This window comes from Typopeltis vanoorti, chromosome 4 (assembly GCF_054136105.1).
Source record: "Typopeltis vanoorti isolate ZY-2024b chromosome 4, IOZ_Tvanoo_1.0, whole genome shotgun sequence".
Classification (NCBI taxonomy): domain Eukaryota; kingdom Metazoa; phylum Arthropoda; class Arachnida; order Uropygi; family Thelyphonidae; genus Typopeltis; species Typopeltis vanoorti.
The window spans coordinates 19,050,410-19,071,570 of NC_143552.1; the positions used below are offsets into that span (position 1 = coordinate 19,050,410).

General features: G+C 37.0%; 1 protein-coding gene across 2 annotated transcripts in view; it reads left to right on the forward strand.

The window, feature by feature from the left end:
* LOC150107142 (homeobox protein Nkx-6.2-like) overlaps positions 1-13,445 on the forward strand; it is a 45,133-nt gene extending 31,688 nt beyond the window's left edge. The window contains exons 2-3 of one of the 2 annotated variants that reach the window (XM_090391021.1): positions 966-1,135; positions 12,491-13,445. In XM_090391021.1, the coding sequence (XP_090247147.1) occupies positions 966-1,135; positions 12,491-12,712 (392 nt within the window). In that variant the 3' untranslated portion in view covers positions 12,713-13,445. The remainder of the gene's footprint in view (positions 1-965; positions 1,136-12,490) is intronic. The other variant, XM_090391022.1, reaches the window with a different exon arrangement.
* Positions 13,446-21,161: the final 7,716 nt, after the last annotated feature.

Sequence of the window (21,161 nt, forward strand, 5' to 3'; positions counted from 1 at the left end):
AATTAAAAGTAAACTGTAGTCAATAATTGAAAGATTTTGATTGAATATGAAAATATAGCCCCAATATCCAAATATCCAAAGTCAATTTGTCCGCGGATTCCTCTTTCTGCATCGTAAAATTCGTTTGGAAAAGAAATCTCTTTTCTTAACGAATTCTTTCCAATCGACAACAAAAATCCTGAAGGGCTCGTTCCTGCCATATCTCATACCACACTTTCTTTCTTTCTCTCTTTTCAGTGAAATCTAATTCTCTAATAGAAGCTTTCTTTCTATTTGCTGAAAATTGCGAAGGAAACACAACTCGGGACAGTTAGAGATAAGAAGTGGTGTGGATGTTATAAGTCAAGAAAGAAAGAATTTAAGCAACGGTTTGACATTCTCATTTTTTTTTTCATCTCCTTTCTTCATTCAAGACGGACTGAATGCAAATTATGTGTTGATATAAATTCAGAATTAGATGAAGCACCTCTCTGCCGAGATAACTCATTTCTTTAACATGCTGATCCAATAAACTTGTTTCAATATCTTCCTTTTTGGGGGGTGAAGGTGGGGGATTGAATTGAGCGAAGATAACTAAGAAATCATGAAAATAATCTGATAATTGTGTGCATGTTCTAGGAAGCAGTACAGATGCTGTGCTTTCTTTTTATTTTGTTCCTTTTTTTCTGTTTTATAATAAGAATATTTATATCATTGACTTTCGAAGCTCTTAATCCTACCTTGTATAACACACTTAAAATAAATGAAATCAGTTTTATTAAAAGAAATTCGACATACAGATTTTCAGCGTACTTTAAACAAAAATTACTTTGAATTTTTTGTAGCTTCGTCAGTATCGGTAGAATTAGGGTAGTCTAAATCTTTCGACTTGTCTTTAGCGACAACTTCTGATAGTTACAAAAAATCCATTATTACTTTACGTAATACGAAAAACGAATATAAATCTGTCTTATTTTTGTTTTAAGCAGCCCAGAACTGTGTGGATAAAGATGGCAAGAAAAAACACACTCGTCCCACTTTTTCTGGTCACCAGATCTATGTCTTGGAGAAGACTTTTGAGCAAACCAAATACTTAGCAGGACCAGAAAGAGCTAAACTAGCCTATGCTCTCGGCATGTCAGAAAGTCAAGTTAAGGTAAGTCTCTCTCTCTCTCTCTCTCATTAATGACAAGTACAGTTTTTTTTTCTTTCTATCAAAAATTTCAAATTGTATTCAACTACCATCGAATTTATAAGCTAATAGAAATCAGCGAAAGTTTTCAAATGCCATCGTGTGATCATTTGCAGTATTCTATGGTTATGTGCAGCATCCATTGTTCAAATATTTTTGAGTATTTATAATTAAGCAGTATTTTTAAGAGCACGATCAGGTTTTGTAGTAATTTCCTGAAGATTTGCTTTGTTCTCCGCCACGATATGAACGTCATCAACAAACTTGAGATGTTTCTTTTCTCTTTCCTTTTGCTGTCATAGTTCTTCTCTGGAGATTCCTTTATGACATGAAATGATGAAATGAGCTTTCATCTCCAACTCATTTCTCCGATATTACAATATCATTTCTAATAAACATCACGAAATCCTAGCAATAATAGATCTCGTCAAGAGTAGTCCACATGCTCTTGAATATGACGAATATGATCATCCTCTTCTCGGTAGTAAGAACTTACTGAAAAAAACTGTAATCGACAAATTAGTGACGTTTATAGAGTTATTAGCCACTTTTGTACGATTTTTTATTTAGACAATGCACAAATGTGCAAACAAATATTGATTTTATAATAGTTAGTTATAAAATTAGATATACAGCATACACCATTGAAAAATCGAATGTCGTACTTCCTACATCAACATAGTTCATTAAGTAGCACATCTCAAAATAAGCGCAAAGTAATTCACTTATGCCGATTGCAAACAGTAATAAAATTATCTTAAATGTTGCTTTTCCATGTTTGATTTACTATCACTTGGAGGAGTGATGAGTAGATGCTCTCATAATGTTCTTTATCCATTGATGCTTAGGTAGGGACGCTGCATTTCCTTAGGAAGCGGAATCTCTGGGGATATCGTGTGTACAATTTTCTGTTGTACATACTAGTACAGGTACAGAATATTTCTTCGAGGGTAATTTCTTTAAATTTATACTCAGAAGAATATGACAACAATTGACGTCACTTAAGATTGACAAGAGTTATTTGGTTTGATAGTAGATCGAAAGAGTGCCATGATGCGAATTGAAATGTTTATCATCCACCCGCTTTTCTTCTTCCCTCCTTGTGTGTACTGACTGTAAATACGAAGACAGAATAGAAATACACAAAGAATAATTGTGTTATTGAAAACACAACCCAAGTATAGTACGCCCACATTTGTAGAGCTTCGCTTGGCTTTGTGCCAAGAATAGTCGATTCATGCTGAAGGGGAAGAAAGAAATAAAGGATGTAGAATTGGTCGCCAACATGCGAAATCACGTGCTTTGTCTGTCGCTGTACTAGTTTAAAAACTACAATGTTCGTAAAAGAAAAGCTAAATTTTCCGACCTGTAATAATAAACAAACTCATCCCAGAAGACAGATTGATTACCCTATTATCGGAACGGATTCTCCGTTTTGTGACATCCGCAGAAGTATCGAAGGGTCTCGAATCTGTGGGTGTACTATATCTGTATTCTGCTCAGAGGAATAATATAGAAGTGATCAGGAAAAGAAGTCAATGTGTCTTCCTTTTAATCTCTATAATCTGGAGTGGGAACAATCAGCATACATTCTGAGCTGCATTAACAAGGGAATTCTCTTCTTTCAGGCTGCTTCCTTCGCCTCGCAACGAACACTGAGTGCAATCTTAGATTTTTCCTCAGTCCTTTGTGCTGCTCTTATGAATGAACTCGGGATGGTATTTGTCATTCTCCATTATTATTATTTTTTTTTTTTACTGCCAGGTTGCTTTTGTTGTGATTTTTAATTATGACGAAGCAATGGGGTCAGTCATTGTGAAGGTTAACTCACTGAAGGTGAGTTAACCTTTCTCATGCAGAGCCTTTCCTTCAGCTGACAGTGCGGTCGTTAAATGTGAAATGTTAGCAAAAGTTCCTGTCCTATAATTCTTCCGACATTTGACTTTGAAGGACTGGAGAAGATGTGGGTTCAATCCTCTCTAGGAAGTAAGGAACCTTTTTTGAAGGGCTTCTCAAATGAAAGCGAGTAATCCTGTCTCATATTAGGTTGGAAGAATTTTTCCTTCTGAAAAAATCAGATTTTTTTCTATCTACAAAGCAGACTAACAGGCGAAGAACAAACGCAGCTGGAATGCATCACGTGTTTGCCTCGTGGCCTTCGTCTTCGTATTTTCATTGGCTACCAGCCCAGACCTTCCAACAACTCCATGGAAGAGCTCGCATGTGGAGTTTAACCCACTAATGAAAATAAATGAAAATGTTTGTCAAATGATCAACTCTACCAGCTGTGCCTCTGTTAACCACATATTCGTTGCTGAAGAAGTTCTCAGCAATGAATTCCTCGCTCACAATAAAGATAGTGATAACAATTTTTGACAACGCCAAACGTACTTGAAATAGCCTTCCTATTTTAAAAATCTTTACTAGACAGAAATTTTATTTAACAACAAAAAAGCTTTATCACTTCATTCATTTAAGGACAGGCATAGAGATGTCACCGCTACTTCCACTTTCTGTTTCAAAAAAAAAAAAAAAAAAAAAACAGTTTACTTTTTATAAATTCCGCTATGGGAGGAGTAGTCGTTGAAATTCTTCTAAAATATGACTGTCAAAAGTTGTAAAATAATCAATGGGTATTATGATCCCTCCTCCCAAGTTGCTCGTGATGTTTAAAATTTGTCGCAGATGAATGTCTCATCTGCGACACATCTCAGATATCGAGTTAGCTGAAAGCTTCCTTTCAAAATTAGCACTCGCTTTATTCTTATAGTCCTTATAAGGACCGGCTTAAAGGGGCGAAGCAAGAATGCTTTTCATCTTCCCAGTTATCTGTAGAGGACAGTGTAGGGATAAGGTGTTATTGAGCTATTAAAGCTCTGATCATGGCAGGAGGGTAACAGCAATAGTCGAGCCTCAGTTAGAACTTCATTGGCTGCAGCATTGCCATCCATTACCCTCCAAGGTATTAATCACCTCATCTCACGGTCGATTTTAGCCATATGGCCATCAATTATTCCCTAAACACTCGCTGACAATTGACATTTATGACTTAAGGGGTGAAGCGAAAAGCTTTTCATATTCCCCGTTGTCTGTTACGGTCACAGTGAGGGAAAATATTATGAGCAGTTTGCTCGCCCAGAATAGGCATGGAGATTATACATCACTGAAGGAACTTAAAATGGCTTTTGGTCTTTTGTGTTTGAATGTATCCGTAGGCTCATAGGCTACAGTTTGCTGAACTAGATCATTGGGATGAGTGGACGTCTTTAGGAAGAACTTTGCAGTTAAAGTTTGTAGGAAGGAGAAGATATAAGGAATATTTGTATCTCGGTGAAGTTGATGATTTCTGACGAACTATGGGGCGTTTAGGATCATTCTCAAGCATTTGTTCTGAACCCGTTGCAATTTGATAATATTTGTAGTGGAGGTGTGGCTCCAGGCTGGAGAAGCATAAGTAACTAGGACGAATCGTCAGCTGGTATAAAAGCAGTTTGATTCTGATGTTTAGCTTGCTGCTTCTGTTTATTAGGGGGTAGATCTGAGCGATGGCTTTAGATGCCTTTGTACATGTAGCCTTGATGTGTTGGTTAAAAGTTAATTTTTTGTCGAGGACGACACCTAAGTAATTTGTTTCCGTCTGCCAGGGAATTTTGGTGTTGAATAATAAGATGTCTCCTACAGGAGATATCGACCTTTTTGTGAAGAGAATAGCTGAACTTTTTAGGGGATTTACTTGCAGTCTCCAATTGGAGAACCATCTTTCTAATTTTAGAAGGTTTTCTTGAAGTTTTCTAGTAACGAAATGTGGTCGGAGAGATCTGGCTAATAATGCTGTGTCATCTACATGCAGGGCCATGATGGATGTCATTGGGTTGTGCGGGATATCAGACATGTATACAGAGAACAGCAATGGAGCCAGTAGTGATCCCTGTGGCACTCCGGCCAAGATGGGTCGCTGAGATGAGGTGGTGCCGTTAATCCTGACTTGCATGGTCCTGTTTTGCAGATATGAACTAACTGAGTGTGTCAATTTCATTGAGATACCAGCTGAGATAAATTTATGTAGCAATCCAAAGTGCCATATTTTGTCAAATGCTTGGGATAGGTTAAGGAAAACAGCTCCCGTGTATTGACGCCAGTTGTAGCTGGTGGTGATGTATTCCACAATTCTGTGGATTTGGTGAGTAGTACTGTGGTATTGCCGAAAGCCGAACTGCTCTTTAGGAAGGATGTCTAGTTCATTTATTGAGGTTTGAAGACGTGCGAGGATGACCTTCGCCGCAATCTTGCCTAAGTTGGAGATGAGACTAATCGGACGATAATTTTGAGGCAGGTGAGGATCCTTGCCTGGCTTATGTATAGGAATTACATCGGCCAGTTTTTTCCAGGTGGAAGGAAAATAGTGAATACTTAGGATTGCATTTATAATTATGGTCAGGTGCACTACTGCTTTTCGGGGCAGAAGTTTGATCACCCGATTAGTAATGCCGTCTGGCCCAGGAGCTTTTTTGTTCTTTAATTTTTTAATAATGTCATATATCTCAGCAGGTAATGTTGGTGCAATATGGTCAGTGCTGGTGTCAGGAAGTTTGAGTGAATGTCTGACCTTGCTGTGAAGTTTATATATGTGGTCAAAGTCAAGGTTTTCATACGAAGGCCTGCATTGCTCCTCCAAATTGTTTGCTATAATTTCTGCTTTGTCTACATCTGTGTCAGCAAAACCATGGTCAGAGAATATTGGGGGAAGGGATCTGTCTTTCTTTCTGATATTTTTCAGTAGTCCCCAGATGGAGTGATCAGTAGGTGAAATGGAGGCTAACTTTTTTTCCCATACTTGGTTTCTATGAACTTTGAGTGCACCTCTTACTGCCCCATTTAATCTGTTTAGAGCTGTTTTATCTTGTGGTGCACACGTGTTACGAAATCTTTTCCTAGCTCTGTTTTTGTCTCTGATCAAGTTCATGATGTCTTCAGGCAAACGATCTGGCTTGCGGGCGGATTTGTAGGAGGCTGATAACGTTATAGCAGAATTAATTTGTTGTGATGAGGTGGTGCCGTTAATCTTGACTTGCATGGTCCTGTTTTGCAGATATGAACTAACTAAATGTGTCAATTTCATTGAGATACCAGCTGAGATAAATTTATGTAGCAATCCAAAGTGCCATATTTTGTCAAATGCTTGGGACAGGTTTGAGATTTGTAACTGCAGTTTCTACTTCTTCTTTTGTGCGTATGTGAGGAACAGGTCCAATATAATCCTCGAGTGCTGTTGACAGTCTTTCCCATGCTATGTAGGAGTGAGAAGGAGGAGACAGGTATTCTTCTTTTCCCAGCTGTAGTAGAATTGGGTTGTGATCGAATGATAGTTCATCCATAGATATAATGCTGTATTGAAGTTTGATATCCTGCAGGATAGCTATATCCAGGATGCCAGCAGTGCCAAACGTACTGAGATGAGTTGGTTCGGTGGGGCCTTCCACAACAGCATTGCTTGATCCTAAGTAATTAGAAAGGATGCAACCATTCTCGTTGTTGGTTATGCAATTCCACGCAGGGTGCTTGGAGTTCAGATCTCCGGCTATAATGGTGGGCTCTCTGACGTTTAAGATGGCATTTAGGTCAGAGTGTAGTAGAGATTTTTGGAGAGAGTTTTAAAGTGATTAGATTTTCAATCTGCCAGCGGAACTGGTGACTACTTCCACGCCTGTGATCGCAAGGTTAGTGGTTGAAGGGTTGCTCACAGAGTGGTGCTTAGTGTAATTTTTAATGAAGATGGCAGTGCCGCCGCCTCTGTAGAGTAATCTATCATTTCTGTATAGGCGATAACCCCTTATTTTAGGATTGTCTGAGGGTCTTAGATGAGTTTCACTGATTAATATAACATCTAGTTGATACCTATATGTGAAATCTCGGAGTTCCAGAATTTTGTTTTTGAGGCCATTTGCATTCCAAGCAACGATCTGAAGAGATGCTGGAATGAGTTGGTTACTATTCATTTATGAGAGCTGTGAGGATGACCTGCGTTTCACGAAGAAATATTTCAGTGGAGGTTGCAGTAGGGTTTGGCAGGCTGAAATATTGTAGCATGTTTGCTAGTGAGATATATATATGATATATATCTCACTATATTATAATGAGATAATAACAGCTGTAAAATTTTTAGGTGCTATTGGTTGATTTTGTTCTGGTATTGGTCTATTTGTACAGGTCACATCGGCATAACTTCTTGTTTGCTTTTAGGTGTCTTTATTGTTGTAAACACTCGCTTATCCTTATAGTCCTTATAAGGACTAGCTTAAAGGAGCGAAGCAAGAATGCTTTTCATCTTCCCGGTTATCTGTAGAGGACAGTTTAGGGATAAGGAGCTATTGAGCTATTAAAGCTCTGATCATGGCAAGAAGGTAACAGCAATAGCCGAACCTCAGCTAGAACTTCATTGGCTACAGCATTGCCATCCATTACCCTCCAAGGGTTCGATATAAACACTTTATATTTAGATTATTTAGAATACGAGTATGTGACTAATTTTATGGTGTCTTGGCTGATAAAGTTCGAAAAGTCTGAAATAGCTGTTCTGTACACAGAAACATAATTAAACCTATATATAAAACAACATAAAGATCTCAATATTACTTGAAGTTCTTGTGGAATTTATTTTATTGGGCATATTTTTCAATACAATTATTAAAATATATTTGTTAATTAGAGCAGATACTACATTTTCAAGATAGCTTAAGAGAGAAGCTTGAAAGACCCGACCCGAGATTTTTGTGGATCAAAAAACATTAAAGCACGCACACCTTAAGCTGATAACTGTGAAAGACTAAACAGCGGAATTATTCGTTCAATCTTTTTACTATGAGATAAAGGATCATAAGAATTACTGCTTGTTTGCTATAACTGCATGTTGCGTATATCAATATTCTCTTTAATTTAAAATATAATAAATCCATAAATTTGAGTTCTAACTAAAAATAAGTAGTTAGAACTATTCTAGTTCTATCTAATTTTAATGGAAATCGGTAAGCAGCCTGTCTCCACCCTTCATCGTCCACTGATAGTTGAGTTCATGGCTACCAATGATTTGAAGATATCCGAGCGACAAGTCCGCAGACACTGCTGCTACCATCTGGATTCCTAAACCATAACTAGTATTTGTACTGAAAAAGAGAGCCAAAAGGCTTCATTTCGGCGATGCAAAATTATTCAAATTAAGTGGATATTGAATCCAACATTATTCCAAAGCCGAATAGAGAAACTACAAAAGTTTCAGGCCGAATATAGAGACTAAAAGTTTAGGCGGATGCAAGCGTAAGCTTGTATGAAACTTTTGTAGTTTCTCTATTCGGCTTTGGAATAATGTTGGATTCAATATCCACTTAATTTGAATAGTATTTGTGTTCTACAGTCTATTTTTCTGATCTGCAAGATTAAAAATCCGAATTTCTGTGAGGGGAAACTTTGTGCCCTATAGATCGACTCTTTTTCAGTAATTCTTGGTACCTTTTGTAATGCGACACCTTTTTTAGCAACTCGTATGATAAAGTATAAGTTCTGCATCACTTCATCCTGAGTATTCTTGATCTGGCTCTCACTGATGAGACCTCAAAAAAGGTCGATAAAAGGTCTGGGTAGCGACCTATCCCCATAATGTATAACATCATACATCTCCTAGGAGATGTGTTTTACATTACAGGAAAATACTAATATCTAAGGACAGTGATCGGTGCTTACTCCACCTTTACTAAGAGTTGTATTGTTATGAAAGGTCAGCTTACGCTTGTACCCGCCGAAATTTTATAGTCTTCATATTCGGCATGAAACTTTTGTAGTTTCTCTATTCGGCTTTAAAATAATGTTGGATTCAATCCACTTAATTTGAATAGTATTTGTGTTCTACAGTCTACTTTTCTGATCTGCAAGATTAAACATCCGAATTTCTGTGAGGGGAAAACATTGTGCCCTATAGATCGACTAACTCGATAACTGGCAGAAAAAAAAAAGGCTTAGAAAAAGTCTTTCTAATCGGCGATTCGAAGCAAAACTATAACAGTCTCTTTTTGTAGCGGTGTAGAATTATGGAAGCAGCAATATTGCCACGAGGCTACACAGACACTTCCTATAATTAAAAGAATGAAACCAAACCTGCAAAGAAGAAACGTCCCGTGAAAAACAAAGTTGGAATTTTACTAGATATATGAGAAGGAAGGCCACAAGAAATAGTACACAAAACAATTAATTAAAAGAAGAAATAAACAATGCTTACGAACCGATTCTCGGTAGATAGTTGCCTTAAGGGCCTGTAAGGGGGGGATTATTATTGATATTAATATGTATCAATCAATAATGTGAAGTCATCGCTTTAGTAGCGCTTAGCAGCACTAACTTTGCATCTTACATTAAGTAAGATGTGTGCTTAATAAGTAATCCCACTTAGAGAAACGAGTAAATTTCTTTTAAAAGGGCTGTGGGCTGCGTGCCCACAGTGAACTGTAGAAAGTAAGGCCATTTCTCACTAGACGAGAAATCAAAGAAAAAATCTTGCTTTCTTTGTTACTTCTTTGGCATCCCTCCATAATTTTCTTAAGAAGAACATACGGAAAATGTTGACTAACATCCAAACTTAATAACACAAAGATCTTTTGTTCGTCTGAATTATGAAGAAAATTTGAAAAAGTACTGTAGTAATGCCTTCGTAGAAATGTGTAGGGCAGATTAAATTTCTGACCCCAGCCGTTGAGAAAGTAGGGGTTGCGCAGATTTACATTTCGTTTTGTTTGTTATCCGTGGGAAGATTGATTTCTCTTCAGACAGATGGAAAATGGAATCAGTTAAGATCACGCTCTGCCGTATTAAGGGCAATGAACCACGTCGCATAATCCAGCAGTGGCTGATACGTTGAATCATCCTGTGATGCAGCGGCCCTTAAACATTCTGAGGTCAGTAGTAATTTGATCGCTTTTGTTTAAAAATAGTGAGCCGATTCTTAACTGAATAAAGCCGATTAGGAGTTCATCAGAGAAATTCAAACGTCTGTGGAATTACTATTAAATGCAGTTTTCGTTTTAACGAAGGATTCTACGAAAAATGCTGTGGATGAGGATGCCCTTTATCTTTTATTATCATTTATTAAAGCTGCGTAAAAGAAAAACATTATTGCATCCACTCCAAACTCCTTTAAAATCGATTGCTTGCAACTTTATGAAGAGAAACGAATCTGGATAAAATTGTTGAATTGCTGGGACTTAAAATAGTTTGTGATTTACAACAAACTTAATGGATAATCATTTTTTGAAATCACCTGATCGATGGATGATGATTTTGAGGAGGATGTTGTTTTGAATAAGTCGCGAAATTTAAAGATATTGTTCAGGGTAGCCTTCCTAATATTATCTCTGAATACTTAAAAAATCAGATTATCTCTGAATACTTTCCTGTATATAATTATATGTACTTAAAATGAGTTGGGTTGAGTTCTTTGGAATTAAATCCAAACAGCTAACGGTATTAGGCCAACGCATTATCGACGATAATTCCGTGTGTTCTGCTGGATGAAAAACCCGAAGAGTTTAGCGAGGAAAAACCCTGCCACTTCCGAGTGAGATACCCACTAACTCAACTTTTGTAAAACTCCATGAATGACTTCTGCTCCCTCTCCTCTTTATTGTATGGGATTCTATTAGAATTGTGGAACATCAAATGAAAGCGATCGCCTTTTAAAAGATAGGAATGTTAATATTGTAGGGTGAAAATAACTTACAAAACTTAGGGAAAAAACTGTCGAAGAGAGAATAACCGAAAAGCGCCTTGATTTACATGCCACATTAGTTGTATAAAAGTTTGGCACGGTTTAGTGGTTTTTTCACATTTAATGTCCTTATTGAATGCCGTATGGGCACTTCCGCAACTCATAGAATTTTGCGACTGAAGTCAGTACTGGAAGAAGTGATAGATGATGCCCTTTCCACATAGAATTAGCGTTCTGCGTAGGACCATCCAATTAGTAAGACAATCACAAAGATCCCAGCCCATGGTGGAATTCGAACTCATAGTCTATTGGTCAGAGAGTGGGTACCTATCTATTCGGCCAATCAGACCGGCACGCGAAGTTTACGAGAAAGTAATTCTTTACAGATATACGAGTATGTATCGATTACAGCTGCTTGCTTTTGAATTGAGTTAGCTAAAGGTTATTTCGTGTCTATTATTATTCCTACTAAAAGGTCAAACAGAGTTACAAATATATCCTCACTCCTTCTAGAATAGTTTTGTCAAGCTATTAAATCTCTTTAACTGGAGTAAGCAGATGTACTATAGTAAACTTATATAATGCTGTCGCGGTTTTAACAATCTGTAGTGATGTGACCAGTACCTGGTGGACAGTAAAAAGCTATTAAAAATTAAAAAAAAAAGAGCTAATTAACAGCTATTAAAAGTCCAAAGCAGTCAACAAAAGTTTCTTGAATGCTTAAGATATACGAATCATATCGATATATGCACGATGGATGCAGTTTACGAAGATCAGTGACGTCGCCATGTTCTTTTGCATGCTATTTCCTTTTGGTGGTACGGATATTGGAGGATAATTGTAATTCCCACGTTGCTATTGCTTGTAATTGTCCCTAAAGTCTCGGGAGGAAGCTGTGAATTAGTTATTGTGATTCTGTCTCCATTATCGTTGTGAACCATTCTGTCTGACAGCCGATTGTCATGCAAATCGCTACTGTGGATGCATTCACAGGATAAGGGGTCGCTCGTGACTCTCTACCCCGCTTATATTTGCCTGCGCTTTTTTTCGGCTACTGGGTGATTTATTACCTGAAGTTTAATAGAGTACAGACATTGAAGGACTGTGGGAACTTTCTCTCTCGTGTATTTTTTTTTCTTCTCTTTCTATTTCTGATTATCATTGTGTTTAATGTTAGTACTGTGTGTGTATGCCCCAGAGCGATGAAGATAATCCTAACACAGCCAGTTTAGATGGTAAGTAGATTCAAATCCTCCTTATCACTGCATAACTCCTGGATACAACTGCAGAAAAATAAATAAATAAATGCTCATTTTATTGTAAGCTAATTTTCTTTAGCGACTTCAAGACCTTACATTTTTGGAGAATTATGATAGACTATTTATTCAGCTATAATTTTGTACTTTAGAATAATCAGCATCTCATTCATCCTGATTTTCATTGACGACAACCCAACTGGAGTGTATTTCCTGTTCCAGTTAGTGTGGTGTTGCTCACATATAGATTTGTTTTGTTTTGTGCTTGCTTTTTTAAAAGTATGATAGACTAATTCGCTTTCTGTTTGGTGACAGGTGTGGTTCCAGAATCGACGTACTAAGTGGAGGAAAAAGCACGCCGCAGAAATGGCCACGGCCAAGAAAAAACATGATTCCGAGGCGGAGCAGCTTCGTCAAGATGACAGTTCCGACCACGAGGACCTGGACAGCTCTGATAGTAAACGCCTGAAACTGGATGACGATCTTCCTTCGTGCACTCGGCAAGAAGAGTCGTCGGACAGCATACCTTCGACCTAGACCCGAGGTGGCACGGTAGAGTGTGCTGCTGTTGCAGCAAGTCTCCTCCTAAAGTGCAATACACGTGACTTGTACATACGTATTCGGCATCGGCCTATTCACCTCCCGCGGTCATGTGACTACTGGGACACGACAACTACGACCACTTACACGAACATATATCAGCCATGCCTTTTCTTTTTTTCTTAATCGTGAGAGAACATTCTCTTAAAGTATCTTCTTGTATCATTTCTTCTTTCAACGTAAGAATCTCTTGCAGGCTCGTGAGACGGTTGTTCGCATCGATTTATTCCAGCAAGAGGAACGGATCCGGAGTGAGACACCCACCATAACTTCGACTTCTCATTCGCAATACTTCCGTTACTTGATCCTTGTTGAAGCCAGGTTTCAACGACTCCAGAGACCCCTGGTGTCTAGGGTGATATTTGGTAAAAACTAATGTGGTAGTGAATGCATAGAGGAAGCGAGTTTGTCTCTCGCGTGCACGTGTGGTGATTGTAAATATTCAATGGACAAGCGTCGTCCTTGTAACTGTAATAACTACGTCTTCAAGATGTAATCGTCATCTGTCTGTTTTGCTTCTTATTCATGCCAAAGATTTAGCTCATATTATGTCTGCCATCTTAGGAAATTAGTGCTAGCCCTTCCCTGCATGATTACCATCTCCTAAGTTAACCCTTCCAGTCTCTCCCTTTGTGTTCAGACTATAAATAAATCACCCCCTAATAATGCATTCTCATTTCTTAAGAGCTATTTCATCCTCAGATTCTTGTCATGTTCTTAAGTACTTCAAACAATAAATATCTCAAGCAATAACTTTAAGAAACAAATCTTTACGTGAAAAATCTATTCATGCAAATTTCCCAATTTCATGGGGAAAAAAACTAATCTTCTCACAGGAAAGTATCTGCGTGGCTCCGCAGGACTTTAGTCACTTCCCCAGAATAGTTTACTGTGGAACTGTTCCTAAGTGCGATACTGTAGAAATCAATAACCACCCCATTCACTCTACATTCTCCCATTCTTTAGTAAAAGTCGCAAAAGGTGTTCCCGAAATCTTTGACAGATAGTATATACACATATATAATATATATGCCATATAACAAGCATCTTTGACTGAGAACATCGCATTAATAAAACTTTTAGTGTGTCCTTAAGTGTGTAGTCTCATTTGATTTTTTTGAAAACATCCCCACTTTACACTTCCATATTGTAAAGTATTTAATAAACAATAATCACAACATCGTTTCACTTTTATCAAGGTAACAGGCCAACGGTTGAGCCGCGTATATTAATCTATCGTTTGCGTGGCCTTATTAATTGAAACACGAAATAATACCAGAAGAAGGGACAGCTTTCCTTCTTTGATGGCAGCTCCACGGAGTCTACACTTTAATAATTATTGAGCACGCTGTCAAAACTGATCCATCTGGTGACGAGTATATCTCCTTACCTTTTATCATGTTTGTTACCTGAATCCTCAGAATTAATTGAGATTAACATGGATATTTCCTGTCATAGAACTCAATGATCTCTTCTATAAACAAAACTATACGTTTAGAAGAAAACTGTTAGCGAAATAGATAAGTGATCACCTCACAGTGCATCAGTCGACAGCCATGTATCATAGATCAATGTACTGTTATAATGCAATAATTGCTATTTTTTCCCTTCAATGAACCTAAAGTGCCAGCGACAGAGATCGGGTGTTAATTCATACTTTCTATATTCGCTGGATACCGATGTGTTATTCCCCATTCTTAATGCAGACTGAGCATGGAAGACCTGCAATGTATTTTTACGGTCTGCTTAAGCTGTAAGCAGCAAAAAGCACTAGATTATCGGAGAGTGCTTCTTTATCAGGCACATCCGCCTGAAGGCGGGTAATACTTCCTTTAGCAGTCCAGTCTTCGGGATGTGAACTCCACGTGACACTGAAAGTGTTGTGCACAAGCTAAAAAAAAACAAAAAAACTTTGAATCCATCAACCCACAATCAGCACCCTGTAATGTTGCGACTTGTCTTAATGGATCCATGATTGGTGTTTGTGGAGTGAAAATCCATACCTATACTTTGGACCTTTTGTTAGCATGTGGCAACTTAACTAGAATTCGTTGGATCAAAAGACCTTATGTCACTCCTCAAGTATCATTATTGATGTGACCGGGGTATTCGAAGTTACTTCTTTTTTAGCTGCCAGGGGTCGGCCTCCTGGAGTTCATCTACTATTCCAGCGCCAAAGGAGTGTGTATCAGGATTCAATGAACTCCTCTACTGATCATTTAATGCGCTATGGTTTGACGAATTGTCGGACATCTCATTTCTTGTAATCCTTCGACGCCCCTCTCACACCAAAAAAAAAAGAAAAAAAATGTCTTCAGCCACACAACTGTGATAGGAATCCAACTGTCTGACATTATATAGATAAATGACTGCACATTGTCAGATGTGGATTCTTATCACAACTGTCTGATATTATCTGTTATACCTTTCTCAATGTACACCCTCTTTTTTCTTCTTCTTCTTATACGATGTATATATATATATATGAATGATAGAAATTTATCATACATTTTAATGCCTCGAGTGGGCTTCTGAAAATCTTGACCTAGATCAAGCAAGGTTCTTATTGAATAAAAAAAACTAAAAATAAAAAAAACTTCCAAGCTTCCAAAAAGCAGCAGATAGACTCATAACTAATGGTCAAAATAATATAGAAGATATTCATAAAATATAAACATCCCCTGCGGAATTCAAATCCATTCCCTGTAGAATGGAGAGGAAATACGAAATCCTCGGCCAACCAAACAGGTGAATAGCGACTTAATTTTGCTTGTAGAGCTTTTTGATTCAGCTTTTCAATATATGGAATTAGCTACGATGAAAACGAGCTCATCATATCCGCAAAGTGGAAAATTCCTTGAATAGTATCGAGGTTGAATCAAACCGGAATAATATCTAAGAACATTCCTGCAAGAGCCCATTTAGTATCCCTACGAGCACATTAGCTATTGAAAATTGTGAAAAATAAGAATAAATAAATAGAAAATGTAATTATTTGTATCAAAAAATAATTAAAAAGAAATGATTTTGTCAAAACAAAAATATTTCAAATATATTTGAGTAACTACAAAGTCTGCAAATTGCGATGAAGGGGTACAAAATATCAAAAAATATTTTAAGATGAAGTTCTTGGAATAAAGATGTAATCAATAAACTAAGGTGAACGCGAAAAACGAATCTGGGGAGTGTTACTTCTTTCATATTGGATCATTTGCTTATGTCACTGACATGAAAGTAGAATAACGCTGTCCACAGTCGCTTCTGTTTCTTATAACTATGAAACAGATTTCATATCAACGTGAAAGCCAGAAGGAGCGAGTTTGTAATACCCGAACCTCAGTAACAAAAAAGAAAAGTAAACGAATATTGAATTATGAAGCTTTAATAGTTCACTTGCTAGAACAAATACCACGGTTCAGTCTTCGACCTGGTAAAAGTAATGTTTTGTTTATATAAACAAATAACGATTAGTACTTTTAGCAGAATCCCACAAACGTATTATTATTCAACCATTAACAGGTCATTATCAAGAGAAAAATAAAAAGACGTCTTTTATTCAAATTACTTCATTAAAATTTCATATAATAATATATAATCTTAATATATTATGTGAAAATCATTCAAATATTTTTAAAAACTGCAGATATACAAAATATTTACTGACATTTAATAATATATCTTTTAATTATTAATATAACTTTCATAGTATAGTAGCAGGAACGTAAACTTTTTTTGAGGGTGTGTGGGCCGTGAGATGTGGTGATTAATACCTTTGGAGGGTAATGGATGGCAATGTTGTAGCCAAAGAAGTTGTAACTGAGGCTCGGCATATTGCTGTTACCCTCCTGCCATGATCAGAGCTTTAATAGCTCCATAGCACCTTATCCCTACACTGTCATCTACAGATAACGGGGAAGATGAAAAGCATTCTTGCTTCGCCCTTTAAGTCAGTCCTTATAAGGATAAGGACGTTTTTTTGACGTTAGGATTGATCGACCATGAGATGCGATGATTAATACCCTTGGAGGGTAATGGATGGCAATGCTGTAGCCAATGAAGTTCTAACTGAGGCTCAGCTAACGGAGAGGAGATGAAAAGCATTCTTGCTTCGCCCTTTTAAGCCAGTCCTTATAAGGACGTTTTTTTGAAGTGGTGATAAAGTTACTACCTTGTAAATCTAATGCATATGATGAATGATGACAAATATAATTAATTCCATCCTTCACTACAAATATTTCCCTTCCTACTGGAAACTGGCGGATATAATGCCAATCCATAAACCTGGAAAAAACCCTCGATTGCTTCAGAGTTACAGACCAATCAGCCTCATCTCAAACCTGGACAAAATTGCCGAGAAGGTAATTCTTACCAGACTCCAAGAATCAGTACACTAGTTAAATATTCTTCTCGAGGAGCAGTTTGGGTTCCGCCACTTTCATAGCACCATGCAACAAATATACAGATTAGTGGAATATATCACCACGGGTTTTAACTGGCGTCAATGTCAATGCACTGGGGCTATTTTCCTTGACAAAATCAGTGCATTCAATAAGGTTTGGCATTATGGTTTGCTATACAAACTGATATCAACTGGTATATCAATGGAAATCATTCATCTAATCAAGTCATACCTCCTCGATAGGCGCATGCAAGTTAGGATGTGTGGGGCAGTTTTGACACAAAAACGCATCTTGGCTGGAGTTCCACACGGGTCCTTACTAGCACTGATTCTATTTTCCATATACTTGTGTGGTATCCCGCGCAACCTATTGTCATCAGCCAAAGCCCTACGCGGATAATACAGCGATATTGGCCAGATCTTTAAAGCCACACCTAGCCATCAAGAAATTGCAAGAAAATCTATTGCTAATCGAACAATATTTCGCCAAATGGCGACTTCAAGTGAATCCCCCAGAAGAGCGTAGCCGTTCTATTCTCTAGAAGATCAATGCTTCCTACTGAAGACATCCTCCTATTCAACATAAAAATCCCATGGCTAACTGAGATCAAATATCTTGGCGTACTGTTGGACAGAAAACTGACTTTCAGCTCCCATATTAAGACTCTCTGTGCAAATACATCAAAAATCATAGCCCAGCTCAGCTCTACCCGCTAATTAACAGGAACAGAAAGCTGAACCCCAGAATCAAACTACTCATACATAAACTGATGGTTCGTCCAATACTCACCTACGCTTCTTCGGCCTGGAGTCATACCGCTAATACTAATATTCTTAAGTTACAACGCGTGCAAAACAAATGTCTCAGAATGATCCTGAACGCACCATGGTTCGTACGAACTGTGCAACTTCATCGGGACACAGATGTCCCCTATATTTACACTTTCATGCAGACTATAGCAATCAAATTCTTCTCCAAAGCATCTGTGCACCCTAACAAACTGATCCAACTGGTTGCAGATTATGACGCAATGGATTATTTCAAACATAAGACCAAAAGCCATCTTAAACTACAATACTGAGAACTGATCTCCAAGCCCACTCAGGGCGAGCAATTAGCTCATAAAATTTTCTCCACTCACAGTTTCTCTCAAGATAGCGGGGATATGAAAAGCATTTGTTTCTCCCCTTAGGTGTAATGTTGTAAGTTGTAACGTTTTTGAAGTATATTGAAGAATAATCAGGTCTGTGTTTCAGTCCTGATTTTAATCTAAAGTATTATTCTTTTTAAGTAATGGTTAAGTAGACAAAGTATAAACAATATTCGCACGGTAAATTGTTTTGTTACGTTCAATCCTCCTAAGTGTTAAAGCTTCTTTAGTGCACTCGGTTAAATGGTATGCCTTTTTTTTTGGTTGAAAATCGAAATTTCATGTATGATATTGGGAACCTTATTAAAAGTCAGAATAAAGTAGGAAATTCTTTTCAAATATAATTTCTTTCAAGAACAGTTACTGACCTAACCCAGTGGGAAAAACTAACTACAATAAAAATTGTGAATACCCAACAAGTACTTTATCCAAATGAACTATACAAATAATCAAAATTATAATTGGTAGTTAAATTGGGATCGTTAGCTATTTCAGATATCGGACAGCAGCGCAACATGTTCAGACAGATTTTGACAATTCTGTGATAAAATAGAACAGGATACTAATTTTATAAACAAAGATTATGAATAACGCTAATACAAAAAAATAGACACCAAAATCAACTTTTGAATAAGCATTTAATGGGGATTTAAACAGAATTACGTTCTCGCATTATTAGTGTTATCAATTCGCCAACATCATTTTATTTCGGTTCTACCATTGATTCGATCGATCTAATCTTTTTAGATTTTCTCAAGTCGTAAATTACAGCCTTTGATCATTTTTTTTTCCTGATCCAAATCATAAAAATAATTCGTGCTTTTTTCGGAGTAATCCACGGAAATTTACTTCCATATATTATTTTTTCGTCTCCGAACTCAGCCTTGATAATTCTGTAAACTTTTTCTACAATTTATTTTCTTATCTTCAATAAAAACGACGCCTAATTAGCCTCGTCATTTCTCGTTCTCTGTAATGAGATTACGAATGAATTTTCACTTTCCTTTTCTACTTTATAATTTTATTGTATTTCACAGCGATAATTATTAGGTTTACCTGACTACTTTGTAGAGCTTTCGAGGGTAACATCATAATCACCATAAGTTTAATGCAGAGAGAGAAAGCGGTCCAACTTGCGTACTATTCTTCGGTTACCAAGGGCTCAACCAACTGGCCAAGCCTTACAAGTAATGGCATAGATACCGTATAATGTTCATACGCTGTTTATCGTAAATGAAGCCATCAAGAACAAACAATGAGCGTGTAAAGGAATGTCAGCAAGCATCAAACAATAAACCACGTACCAGTGGAGTTCGTGTTTTTAACTTAACTGGTGCACTGAGCAGAACTTACCGATTCTGAATGTAATAGCGAGAGTTCATGGTTCGGCACTGACGACTCTGGCGTTGACTTTTGTTAAGTATGATTTTTTTTTGTTTTTAATTTCTCTCTCTCTCTCTCTCTCTCTCTCTCTGTATTTCTCCGTTGTTCTAATACAAAATGTTTCGTACATAATATTTATATTATCGACTCCTCGTTTTTTTTTTTTTCTTTTTTCAGCTGAATGACTCTACTAGACATAAATGCAGGTGGCAGAACACACGCAATTTACAGACAAAAAATACTAGTTGTGGTGGTAGTGGAGGTGGACGGTAGATGGCATTGATGGAGATGATTCGTAGTAGAGGTTCGGTGTAGTGGTTGAGACAGTTGTAGGTGTCCTCCCGCGATGAGTCTTTGGAATCCTTGGAGGTGTCAATAATAATAATAATAATAATAATAATAAAATGTAGACACTAAACTATGAGACAGATTCTTATGGTTTCGTTTTATAATACATCACTGTCTACATCTTATTAAATACTATCTGTATTAAGAATTTTAAACTAGTCATTCAAGAAAAGATTCAAAACGGCGTATATCTTCGATCAAACGTGTTGAAAATTCATCCCAGTAGAAGCTAGATCGACGGCTTTAAATTATAACAAGGGCAATTCAAACCATTTTTCATTGTGTGTGTGTGTGTGTGTGTGTGTGTGTGTGTGTGTGTGTGTGTGTGTGTTATTTAAATAATTTAAATTAATGATTAAAACATGCAAAAAATAACGCCATTGAAATACTTTAAATAATACGATTTCGTCGACTTCTATTTTTATAATATCGGTGGCTTTTGCGTCTGAAAATTCATAAGGTACAATTCGACAACTGTTACCACGCGGTCCATAAAGGCACATTCGCTTTGCAGTTGTGGCGTGTACGAGTAATGCCCTAACGCAGTGTTACCAAATATCTGCATTGTGTGAAACAAAACAAAAATGTTGTAATGATGCTTTCTTTTCCTGCGGTTAGAAGATCCCTAAAACTTTTACAAATCGTTTATTTGCTTATAATTAAATGAAAATAATTATTCTCAATTCCGGCTTTAGTGCTTTCTCGATTTAAATAAACAATTCATCAATAAAAGATGTGTTTATTATTTTTTTTTTTACTCTAAATACGAATAAAGCACGTTAATGGTTCATCCTTTTAAATTTAGATTTGATATTTCTTTCTACAAATAAAATAAAAAATTGAAAAGTAAAATATGTATACCAGCTCTTGTATTTGGGGGATGGAGAACTCAACGATGCCTCCCCTCCTCTAAAAGATCATTAAGTTTGTTTCTTCTGCTGCTCCTTATTTTTTTTTATTATTTTTATTTTTTTTTTTTTTGTGATAGGGTCAATATTTTTCCCTACTCCATCTGTTTCTGGCACTAAAATAACTAAAATTGACTTATCATAATTCAGAACAGAAGTTCAATGAGCACGAATCGCATCCAACAGAATAATAACAA